Consider the following 12,884-nt stretch of genomic DNA (forward strand, 5'->3'; position numbering starts at 1 on the left):
CACCATATTATTATGTAAACGGTGTCTATTTGGCAGCCTCATGTGCTGTATTTAATGTGCAATGAAGATGACAGCATTTACATTGTTACACAGACCACACTGAGAGGGAGCAGGATTTGGAAATGTATGACAAATTCCTGTCAGTCCCCAAAGAAGTGACAAGAGACACAGATGAATGAGCAAGGTGCCCATTCCCTTAATCACTCCAGTCTCAGCATGCCAGACCTGAATATAGCTTCTTCTTCTCTTTACAGGCCTCACAATGCTCCTGTTTTGCATCTCAAGATCCCAAGTACTAAGTGCAAAAACAGCTGCTCAAGGAGTCTGAGTTTCATAACAAAACAAAACCTGTTGAGGTGCCGCCTGTCTTTCCCTTTCTGAAAGGCTGCTATTTCCCTCAGTGAAAACGCTGAAATGCTGCCATTATGATGCAGGACCAAAGGGCCGACAGGCACCTGATACCCGATCCCCCCAACCCCCCCCCCCCGTTGCTGTCGTTTCATATCTCATAAAGCTGCAAGTGTACAGAAGCACTCAATGCAGGACCTGTGATGGCAGTGAGGGAAACCCCCCTGCTCAGAAATGGGGAACAAACAGACCATCTTCACCCCCCAGCAGCTAGATGCTTACCAGGTGGGTGCAACCCAAATTAACACCCAGAAAGGAATTTTTGCTTTACGTCAATGTCTACAGAGAGGGAATGTTATGTGGGTTTGTCTAAGTATGAGGATACTTCATGAAATGTAAGTTATTTTTTGATAAATGTGATTATTTGCCACAAATATGAGCTATGTTCAAGCACCTTTAGGAGTTCTCTGTGTTTAACGGTGAAATGAATATTCATGAAGACTGTATGACAACAGGGGGCCCCTGTGGGGTCTAGCGTGAGAAGGGCCAGGGCAAACAAACACACACAGCACATACGCTGCCCTTACATGCATGATCAATTAATGTACAAATGTGAGTTGAATCCACCTTGGGTGTGCAGCAGAATTGTTTCATGGGTAGATGTTCATGTTGTTTTTAAATGCTCATGCATGGTTTCTTTCATATTTCTGGATGGGTCTTTGCATGAATCACAAGTATACAGGGAGATTACTTATATATCATGTCCTTCATTCTGTAGGACTGTACATTCTTCACCAGGAAAGAAATCTTGAGGTAAGTAAACTCCTGCATACTTGGGTGTTATGCCAAAATAGGAGGGCACAAAGACAAGGGACTTTCACCTTGCATTTGAGGCGTGAAACCAAGACTGAAAAACAACAATCCCTTGTTTAAAAGACATAATCTCTGCAGTTTGTTGTGTTGTGCTTCACCAAATCTTCAAGTGAGCTGAAAGTCATGCCATGTGTGCAACCGCAGAATGGGAGAGATAAAGAGATAAATTAGCTACTTGACATCATAAGAAATGTCTTCTCAAAGCTGCGTCCTCCCAAGCCTTAAAAACATATTTTTAGATGATGTGAAAGTTATTCATTTAGATCATTAGGCTGTGTGGAAATCAGCTCTGTAGATTTAAACTCAAATTACACTCTGCCAATCCTTAATAATGTTAACAGCAGGCACGTGCACAGATAGACCCCAACTGGTGCTCAAGCACCAGCCCTTATGCCCTGGTTGAGAAAAAGTGCCCTTTTTTTCTGGAGACCAATTTTTTTTTCAATCATCAATATTTCTAGAATACAAATTAGTCTCTCGTCATCAATTTCCCCAAATGTGTTTAGATATCTGAGGGGGCATTTATTTGGAGTTCTTGTGAGAATTTCGCCCCGACATGCTCCGCGGCATACATAGAAGTATGTCTTTGCCTATGATCTGCGGTGCTCACAAGCCCCCTCCGCGCCCCTCTCTCCTCATCTCCCACATCAATGTTGAGCGGCAGGCCAACAGGTTCAGCCTACTTCTTCACTGACCTGCATCAGACAAACAGGTAATGACGGTGTTTGTGCAATCCCCCGACGTTGTATAAATTAACAACATTAGTGCCGCTGAAAACAATACGTCTGAAAACCGGACTGGTCCGACGTTTCCTAAAAAAATAAACAGACAACTAACTTGATTTCAAAGCATTGTCCAGCTGTTTACTGACGTTTGTCAGGTTTAATGACATTATTTGTCTGAAAGTGCATATTTTGTGTTGTATAAATGCCGTTTAAACAATTTCGAGAGTATGTTGAATGTTTGTTTATAAATGTCACGAGAATTCACAGCTAGAAAATAGCAGTTAAATATGCTAGCTCTCGGGGTCATGCTTTCCTTGTCCATCATTGTTTAACGTGATATTTATGTATCTCTTTGTTTTGCCTGTTCTACAACGACAACCAGAATTTTTCCTCCCAAAAAATTATGAAGGGCGGTCATTCCAAAAGCATTGGTTTTCTAAAAATGGGTGGCTGGAGTCTTCCCCAAGTTCAGATTTGATGCACAAGCATGGTGAGGTGGACCAATTACAGAAAAAAGGCACCCCAGACATCATTTGATGTATCAGACGTTAAGGGAGTGGAAGCCAGAGAGCGAGAGAGATTTAATTTCATTAATAATTTTGGTGATGGGCGCCCTTTTTTTTTTTTGAGCACCTGCCCCCCAAAATGTCTGTGCACGTGCCTGGTTAACAGTGTTGGTTATTGATCATGAACTTCGGAAACAAAACTTACCATGACAACTTTGTAATGTGCCTTAGACTGTTCTTGTGAATCATTTATGAAACTGAGCATATTGGCGCATCACTGCCAAAATGTTGGCAAATGTTGACAAAAATCTGATATAGTAATTTGGTATTGCGTAATGGGGGAGGTTTAGCTTAGGATATCTTTTGTTTCTTATTTATGAGATATTTTATTCATTCGATTGTCAGACTGTACTGATAAATTACCTTAAAGCTCTATTTTTAAAGTGCTATTCATGCGTGTACACGTTGGCTAATTATCAACCCCAATGTACTTGGGAGACAAAACTATAATGCTATTTTTAACTGTGTACACAAAATGCATTTGTTAGACTGTTAACTTATTTGTTTGCCAATGTAAATATTGGCTAATAACTTCCCAAATGTATTTCTGAGACAAAATGCAATACAGTAACTGTGTAATGCCGCAATGACGTAGGTTTAGATTAGCGTCTTTATTTTTTTGTGTCTTATTTATGAAATTATCTTTTATTCATCCGCCTGCCAGGCTGTACGAACGCTACCGTGACCTGGCCCCACAGCTCGTGCCGCTCGACTACACCAGCAAGCCAGATGTGAAGCTGCCTTATCAGCTGATCGGCAGCATGCCAGAGCTGAAGGTGCAGTCTGCGTCTGCGTCATCTCTGGCACCTTGGCTAAAGCGGAGGCCTCTGGTCCGCTCCTTCTTTCCTCCCTTTCCCCTCCCTCTCTCTTTCTATATCTCACTCATTAATTTACTCACTCACCAACCAGCGCTCTGTTGTTCATGTATTATTCATCTCCTACTAATTGTCAGTAGTCTTGGAGAGTTTACGTGTCACCAGATCCTTTCAGACCCAATGAAAGCAAAGGGCCCCCCTGTGTCTCCAGGTCTTTGAAAGGGAGGAGACAAAGAGAGAGGGGTCACGATCAGGAGTGCTGGTGGACACTGTCAGTCGTGCTTTATGGCAGCTAAACAAGCCTTAAGCCCAGAGAAAGAAATAACTGAATGGATCATCAACATAACACCGAACACAAATTACGCCTTTAGAAGATTAGCTTGTTTTGCCAAAGTCCAATGATGTGTGCTCTGCAAACATGCCAACTGGGATTATTCAAACAGTTCTTTGTGAATAAGGAAACATTCTGTGCTAAAGCTTTCAGACTCAGAAACCATGTTATGTTGTATGAGATTTGATTGATCCTGTTTTAAATGGATTGTGATGAAGTGAATTTGGCCGTGAACGTCATTTCCTTGTCTTTTTGCAGGATAACCCTTTCCGCCAGAGAATAGCAGAGGTGTTCTCAGAGGATGGCGAGGGAAACATGACTCTAGATGACTTCTTAGACATGTTTTCAGTTCTAAGCGAAATGGCACCAAGAGACCTGAAAGCCTATTACGCCTTTAAGATTTATGGTCAGTAGCTATTCAGAACTAAGGTTACTTTAATCTCCATGTCCCACTTTATAGTGAAAAGGCCACAGATTGCACCCTGTAGCAAACACTTTTTCATTCTTAAGCTCCAGTGTTGGGAGTACACTTTGGTATAAAGGGTAAACACCAAAGACAAGTATGACAGAAGAAACATGTAATCATTATGCATTGAATATAGTCATGATATATTAGAATTATAGAATACAGTATATGAAATAATCATGGTATATGTATAAGAAGTGTACAGCATAAAATGTTGAGCTGTAGTCTTGATGTGATGAAGGCACTTGAACTCATAACCAGGCTCTGAGATGTGTGACAGGAGTGCTGTCAACAGTCTTTATGTCTGTCTGATGATGCAAGATAACTAATGGAGACTGAAGCAATGTCTTTGGGCAAGCAAGCAAAAAGGCTAGTAAATTATTCACTGGCCCGTTATAGCAGTGGTCTGTCCGTGAAAGGAACGCATGCCAGAGTCTTTCTAATTAAATGACGGCGACTGCATAAGATGTTTCAAGGAACACACCATGGTCCCTGGTCATGGGTGAAGGAAGGTTTTCATGCATTATTGACACGTATTGAAGAGATAGTTTAAGATAACTTAAGGGGCATGTTGGTGCTGTTAACCGTGTGAATGCTCAGAGAAAAAGCTTGCTATTGGGGTCACAGGGTCAAGTCCAGTTAGCTGTTCTGTCTTGCCTTTGAAGTTGCCAGTGAAACCAGTGAAGCATTCAATTATTTTAGATTCTGGACCTTTTTTTGGCAGAGGAGTGCTTTTGTTCAAGAATGTCAGTAGACTGCATGATAAAGGAAGCCTCATTTTTAACACTAATAATTTTTCATTCAGTGAATGACTATAAACTTAACACTACCTAATATTTGCCTTGTTTCACCACTTATCGTAATAATTCTGTTAGGGATACATGCATATTAGCTTAAGTACTGAAGATCTTGTCTGTTTGTTTAAGACTTCAACAATGATGACTTTATCTGTAAGTCGGATTTGGAGAACACGCTGACAAAGCTGACCCGCAGCGAGCTGACCGAGGATGAGGTGAGGCTGGTGAGCGAGAAGGTCCTTGACGAGGCAGACCTGGACAACGACGGGCGTCTGTCGCTAGAGGACTTCCAGCACATGATAGTCCGCGCTCCAGATTTCCTCAGGTAGAACTACTGTATAGACTTAAATGTGCACACTGCGATTCTGGCAAAAGCTTGCAGACATTTGAGTTCAACAGCTAATCAAATTACACACCTGAAGCAATGTGTGGATTAGCTGGAATAGTGTATCGCTTTGTCTGAGCCACTTCCCAATTTACAAAGCTAGGCTTGTAAATACACAGAATACACACAGACGACAGCTAGAGGACAACGAGAAGCAACTCTCTAAATTTGACAAAAAGTGCATTAGAATCACAAACTGCTCCTTTAATGTTTTCTTTGGTGGCAGAAATTCTTTTCATTTAGCTGCCAATAAATAAAGTATTACGTTTCATACACAGATCTGGGACAGGACTATGTAGGAAAATTAAGTAATAGAGTGAGCCTTCCATGTATCCATAAAAGGGAAGTTAAAAAGTCATACTTTAAAATTCAAACCGGTTACAGAGCATTGAAAGGAACTCCTCTGGAAACAGTAACCTGTTGTTTTCCTTCTCAGCACTTTCCATATAAGGATATAAAAGCCACTTTGTTGTGAATACATCTGAAGAGAACAGCCTGGGAGCGAATGAAAGAATGTCTCCTTGGTGGCTTTACAGCACGACGAAGACTAGGAACCCAGAGCAATGAGCCTGAAAATCGACACACTCTACCCATCAGACAGCTGCAATGTGCAGGCTAAAACAAGCTTGGATTAGCATTTTTCTGTGTAAACCCTAACTTTCAGTGCTAAAGAGATTCCTTCCTGTCTCATGGTTTCCTATTGCGCCTTGAGCAACTTAACTCAAGAACCACCTGTGCCCTTCTGCCTCACATAAAGGTCTTTTCACTCAACCTTTAGCTTAAGCAGACCTCAGTGACTGTGGAGACTGTGTAAGACTCAGCTGACCTGTGTGGTAAATGAGACCCTTGCAGGGTGAATGGGCCTCATTAAAGGTGACCCTGCAACACTAGAGGCCTGTGGGAAGTGTGTGAGGTGTCAGTTACACTGCGTCGTGTAAAAGGGACAGAGCTGGGCACTGGAGTATAATAAAGGAAAGGAGCTGGTCAGAACTGGGCAATAATAAAGGTTTCTAATGTCTCCTGCCTGGGTCATTGCCTTTTTATACACAGACACACATCTTTTAAAAGTCTTATTTTAATAAATCAAAAGTACAGATATCTACAGAACCGTAGATCCATTTCATATGATTTTAGAAAGTACAGTACAATTTTTTTTACGTAGATCTCTTTTTTAGAGTGTTATTTACAATTGTTTTTTTTTTTTTCCTCCAAAAGGTAATTTACTTGAAATTTCTCCCCATATACCTCTCAAATCAACAGATACACAAAAACTGTCTTTAAAAAAAAACTGAAAAGGAATTGGATATGATGTGAATGTGACAACAATGCCAAAACAAAAAAAAATAAAATAAATAAAGAGGGAGAGAAGGGGGGGTTGGGGTGCACTAGGGCAGGAGGTGATCAGCCACCAAGGGCAGAGAGAGGACACTCTCAACATCTTTTTGTGCCAAATTTCACACCTTCATTCACCTAACATCACACAAAATGGGGCATTGCACATGAAGAGACTGTGTGTGTGGGGGGGGGGGGGGGGGGGAGGAGGAGGACTAAATTATGAAATCATACAGGAATGTGCTCAGGGTCGAGCAACTGCTGTTGCCATTTCCAAAAATCTTTAAAAAAAAATTATAAACATGTACTTTGTTAAAGGTCGTCAGTATGAACCTTCATGATGCATAGTTTTCAAAAGGAAAAGAGATCAAGTATTAGCAATTAAGACAAAGGGTTCGGCTGTGAACGCATGCAGGTCTGAGCTTAGCAAACGGGTGGCAGATGTGGGCACCAGAAAAAGCCCCCAATAATAATTATAATAAATCATAATAATAATAGGGAAAACCTTTAATATAAGGTATCAATAGAAAAAGAAAATTAAGTGATCGGTGGATCTCTTTGGACAAAAGAAATTGATGGATTGAAAGGGGAAGCCAGCAGATTAGTTAAAATAGGCAAACTGTTCAACACCCAGGGAAAAAAAACTCAAAATTGAAGAGAAAGTTGTCCTAACTTGGAATCTCCTGAAACAGAGCAAAACACCACAAGCTTCTCCTCAAGTCAACATACAGAACACTGTTAATTTTTTGTCTCTAACGGAATGCTTTACCCACACAGTCGCCACTTGTCATGTTGGTACGCTTTCACTTTGGGGAAAAAAACATCTCCCTTACAATGGACTGTTTCCAAAACCTGGCCAAGCAGCTGCATATTTTACATTAGGTCTGAAATGTGTTGGTGTGATGTAATGGAGAAATATTTTAGCTATACATCTTGGGTTTGAGTGAAATCTAAAGCCCAACCAGCCTTTTGCGATTAAATCCCCTTACTTTTCAAAACAGACCAGGTCTGACTGTCTCCACCCAATCATAAGACTCACTTCAACAAAAGAAAGAAAGCAGATAGCGCAGAGAAGTTCCTGGATGAAAAGTCAAGACTGAGAAAGCCAGAAACAGTGCGCACCTAAAGCTGACATTAGGAAGTGCCTTTGACCAAAAGGGAAACCAGAAAGGGGCCAAGCTGCCTCCACTCCACACTGCAGGGGTGAGTCATCCCACGCAGAGGAAGCCAGCGACGACAGAGCTCTTGAGGGCTGAGGCCGCCCTCTCCTGACAGAACAGCACAGCTCTGAGGGCTGAGGCCGCCCTCTCCTGACCGCACAGCACAGCTCTGAGGGCTGAAGCCGGCTCTCTCCTGATCACCCAGCACAGCTTTGAGGGCTGAAGCCAGCTCTCTCCTGATTACACAGCACAGCTCTGAGGGCTGAAGCCCGCTCTCTCCTGATCATACAGCACAGCTCTGAGGGCTGAAGCCAGCTCTCTCCTGATCACACAGCACAGTACAGCTGTAAGGGCTAAGGCTAGCTGTCTCCAAAATTGCACAGCACAGCTCTAAGGGCTGAGGCTACCTCTTTCCTTGACCACACAGTAGCAGAGGTTCCAAGAAGCTCAAGAGTTTTACTGCATCACTTTTGGCAAGCTGATGGAAGCCAGGGCATTTTATGCATTGTGCAACAACTCTTGGGATTCATATCGCTCTGATAAATACTAAGTAATTAAGTCCATATGAAATGTCAACGTATCATTTTTTTTAACCCAAATAATACTACTACTAAAAAAAACAGATGAGTTGCATTATGCAAAAAACACTACCACTCTGCACAGACTACTCACAACACAAAGGTCACTCGTAAAGTGCAAGGGACTTGCAGGGTGGCCTTCCCAGTGAAGTATTGCTGGAGGTGGACTGAGACGGCCATATGTTTCTACAGAGATGACATGTTTTCTGTGCGAGTTTGGGACTTGAAGCTTGGGCCATACCCAAAGGGGGGGGTTTTGGATCATATGAGCCGCAGCAATGGGCCAAAGCTTTGGGGAATTTCTAATGAAACATCTACAACAACAAAAGAAAATAATATGACTAACTTGACAATAACATTCAAGATGTGCACAGATTCTGCAAAAGAAAATCTCTATAGCATGAACAGGTAAACAACATTGGTAAGGTGGAATGTAGTCCTGCATAAATATGGCGTTTCAGACCATATGCCAGGAATTGGTTAAGGGAGTTCTTTTTTCAGGTAATTAAAAAAATACAAAAGAATAATAAAAAAAAAAAACACACTCACAAACAAGAGAGGAGCGATGCCTAGAGTGTAAGTGGCCTACTACAAGCTTCCTATTTTTAAAGTTAGGTCAAGTGATTGTCGCGGAATGCATGGGGATTAAAAAAAAACTTTAAAAAAACAACAAAAAAGGAACGAAACACAAAAACAGAATGGAATGGAGAATAGAAACTTTCTAAACAGCGCTCTGGGCACAACAACAACAGATTATGCTCTACAGCCTGACCCTGGAAGAACCACAACTCTCAAGCAAAACTGTCGCTTCCTGGTTGAGTGAGGATGAATGGGGTTGAGGGTGGGGAAAGAGTTTGGCAGCGGCATGCTCTGACAAGAGCTACGAAACTAGACTGTCAGACAAACAGGAGTGGTGGGCCTCCTCTTCCCGAAGTGAGGATGCGCACAAAGACAGTGAGCGCCGCTTCAGACCGGCTCAACCCTGCTCAGCTCTTCACCTTGACCAAAAACAGCCAATCAGAAGCATGGCAGTATCAGCAAAGGATCATAAGCCTGGAAGAGGATGGCGTCACCTGCACGTATGTCTTATGGAAGAACATGGATGGAGAGCAAACTACTTCCATTGGCCAACTGGTAAAGGAAGGACAGTGGGGCAGGGAAAGAGGGAAAAGAAAAAGAGAACAAGAAAGTGAGAGAGAGAGAGAGAGAGGGAGGGAGGGATGGAGGAAGGGATGGGCTGGGCTGGGAGTGCTGAGAACAAGCGCACAGTCCAGTGGCGTCCAGCTCGTACGGGCGTGTGTGCGGACGGTAAGGCGGGCCAGCATGGTTTCACAGGAGCACACAGCGGAAGAAGCTGGTCTTTTTCTGCTGCTGCTCCGTGGTGATCTTCACCCCATGGTTGCTGCCCTGCGGACTGTTGCCTTCCTGCAGAAGAAGAAGCAACGGATGATAAACGAAAGGCTCTCCACCACCATACACACACTCAGCACTTTCTTTTCTTCTTTCAGACATCACATGGAACAAAGGACTGGATGAGAATCTTACCAATTTTGTGTCCATTTTTGCCTTGATGTCTCTGGCAAGTGTCAGGAATGCCTAAATATAAAACGGACACTCAGTTTCCAATCAACCAGGTATCAACACATCCAACAGCACCACAATGTCAATGAACATAAATTATGTTACATATACTGTTTATATTTACTCACGTTTTCCACATTGATATTGGCCTTTGCACTGGTCTCCATGAACTTAATGCCGTACTCCAGAGCCAGCTGTATTAAGTGAAGTGGAGGAAACTGGTTGATCTGACAGTGTATATTGTGAGCTATCAGATTAAGTCAATGTCACATATCTGATTTTGAGGATCAAAATCTGATTTGTTAATCATTTCCACTTTAATGAGGATGAAGAGCAACACAATAACTCCGTATTTCCCACATACATATGGTTTTATGACGACTCAGTCTCTTTTCAGAAACGTCTTATTCCTCCTTTCTCTGAGCTTTCAGTTAGAATGTACAGACACTTTTGATGGCTACTCAAGACAAAAAAAAAAGGATTTCCCAAAATGCAATATTCCCTTAGCTGCCTTGGTGTAAGGAAAATAAACCATTTCCTGCAATACAAAACACACCTTCTCGCCTCTGTCTTTGGACACCTGTCGTTTGTCATTGATGTCACACTTGTTGCCAAGGATCATCTTCTCAACATCCGCCGATGCATGCTAGGTAAAGATCAAAAACATCACATCAGTTAAAACTGTGTGCCTTCACTATTCTCATATATTGGTTTGGTTTGTGGTCATGGAATGCAAAATTTCAATGTTTGCTTCTACAATATTCCCGCCATGGCATCCTATAAGACTCACTTCTTCAATGTTCCTTATCCAGTTCTTTATATTGTCGAAGCTCTTTTCGTTGGTGATGTCATACACCAACATAATGCCCTGAGAAAGATCAAAAAGAATCTTATCAGTCTCAACCCACTGCTGTCATTCCTGTATAAAGCCATTTTAAACACACATAAATAAAAAAAATTAAAATGGTAATGTGGTCAATATTAACACCAGTATTGATGTCATGATGTGCCTATTAAAATGAAGTGTACAGCTAAAAAACACTTTTAAGTGTATACTACCTCTTTAATTACACAAAGAAACCCCTCTTCAATTGTACAATGACAACCGTCACTGGCTTTTTTTATTTGAAATGTATGGACGTAATTTAAACTTACCATGGCTCCCCTATAGTATGCTGTTGTGATTGTTCGGAATCGCTCTTGACCTGCTGTGTCCCTGCAATGCACACATAATGATCAATTTAACAGTGCCAATACCACTAAGGAGGCAATACTTCTAAGCAATGCTGTGATTACCAATGAGAACAGTACAGACCAATAGGTCAACTTACCATATCTGCAGCTTTATCTTCTTGCCATCTAGTTCTATTGTCCTAATCTTGAAATCAATACCTGAAAAAGAGAGGTTTTGTTACCAGTGAAGGGTACATACTAAACCAAAAGCACCAACGATAGACAAGGTACTTAAATGAGGCTAAGCAAATACATCTGCATCTGCATACAACAGCTGAAATTGTTACAGTTGTAAAGCCAAAAAACGCATGCACCGTGTGTGTAATGCACACGATAATCATCATAAGAGAAAACCTTGGCTATGAAGATTTTTTATAAATATTATAATAATAATAAACTTGATTTGTGTAGCAGCTTGTGGTGGGACGTACAGTGTACTAATGGTGAATATCACGCGACGACAAAGAGTATAGTTAATAGCTAGTCTTTACAAATGGAAAAAGACAACATCGCCTGAAAATAAATGTGTCTATGCCATAGCTGAACTACGAACCATTAGCTAGTTAGCTAACGTTACATCTTCAACTTTCAGTCTTCGTTTCGTACAGGAAATTATATAAGGCCATTTCGCTAATCTAACTGGAATGCTGACTAAATATGCCGCTAGCCAGCTAACTTAACTGATTAGCTTTGAAGCTTGGTGATCAACTAGCTACAAAGCTATTCCTCTAACAGGATGACAATTGGCTAATGATGGCAATTATGATAATTGTACTGACCAACTAAAATATGTATATTCTGTTGTCCACAATGTCCATATAAGCTAAGTAACCTATTTAGTTAATTACCTAGGCTGATAGCTTGCCGGTGAGCATTAGAAGATGACTTAGCCAAGTTAGTTGGCTAGCTAGCTAATGTGAATAAAGCGAACACAGGCGCTAATAGTTCGAATAAGCGGAAGCAGTTCGTAACTATGATACAACACACATTAACACAGACATACGAATACAAGTGGTGTACAGTGTTAAAACCAGACACTCATCTACTTCTTACTTTCTGGGTTTGTTGCAGTCAGTGTCCTGTTATCTAAGTTAACAAATTGGACTACCAGACTATACTAGCCAAGCTAGCGTCAATAAGCTATGTGTTACCCAGCTAATGGACTTCCAACTTTGACAATCGTCATAACCCGGGTAGCCAACGTTGGAGGTCTAAATGTGCCAATTACAACAGTAACAGAGGGCAGTTTTAAAAACCACTGGGGTATTTACATCTTTTCAGATACACATATATTGTCACATATCGTGCTACCGAGCCAATTCAAATTAGTTAGGTCCTCGCAAGCTATCTGATAGGTTTAGCTATTAAGCTAGCAGATGACAGTAGCTACCTTGCTAGCAACCATAGCTGAAGCATTTAACAGCAACAATCCAAGCACTTTAGACCTAGCTCCATACAAGCACATAATACATACCTATTGTAGAGATAAAGGTGGAGTTGAATGCATCCTCTGAGAATCTGAACAATACGCATGTTTTTCCTACTCCGGAATCTCCGATTAACAGTAGTTTGAACAAATAATCGTACGTCTTCGCCATACTTGATATTGCGGAAATCCCGCCCGGCAATAGCTCAGCGCCGCGTAGACACTGGTATGACCAGCTCTTCTATGACCACGCCCCCTTAAAGTTGCT

The 12,884-nt window shown here is 41.6% G+C and overlaps 2 protein-coding genes across 3 annotated transcripts; one reads left to right on the forward strand and one right to left on the reverse strand.

The window, feature by feature from the left end:
- Positions 1-582: 582 nt before the first annotated feature.
- Positions 583-5,764, forward strand: cib3 (calcium and integrin binding family member 3; the record flags this gene model as incomplete). Of its 2 annotated transcripts, XM_080837794.1 has the most annotated exons (6): positions 583-633; positions 1,127-1,161; positions 3,177-3,288; positions 3,917-4,064; positions 5,051-5,246; positions 5,743-5,764. In XM_080837794.1, 6 exons carry the CDS (start codon positions 583-585, stop codon positions 5,762-5,764), a joined length of 564 nt encoding a protein of 187 aa, XP_080693920.1. The 2 variants fall into 2 exon arrangements, with proteins under 2 accessions (XP_080693920.1, XP_080693921.1); XM_080837795.1 differs by lacking the exons at positions 1,127-1,161; positions 3,177-3,288.
- A 3,761-nt stretch (positions 5,765-9,525) lies between these two features.
- On the reverse strand, positions 9,526-12,796 carry rab8a (RAB8A, member RAS oncogene family). The gene is made up of 8 exons (XM_080836701.1): positions 12,665-12,796; positions 11,289-11,349; positions 11,113-11,173; positions 10,748-10,825; positions 10,514-10,603; positions 10,086-10,151; positions 9,922-9,972; positions 9,526-9,801 (listed from the first exon to the last, which is right to left on the reverse strand). Exons 1-8 carry the CDS (start codon positions 12,786-12,788, stop codon positions 9,706-9,708), a joined length of 627 nt encoding a protein of 208 aa, XP_080692827.1. The 5' UTR covers positions 12,789-12,796; the 3' UTR covers positions 9,526-9,705.
- Positions 12,797-12,884: the final 88 nt, after the last annotated feature.

This window comes from Sprattus sprattus, assembly GCF_963457725.1.
Source record: "Sprattus sprattus genome assembly, chromosome: 4".
NCBI lineage: Eukaryota > Metazoa > Chordata > Actinopteri > Clupeiformes > Clupeidae > Sprattus > Sprattus sprattus.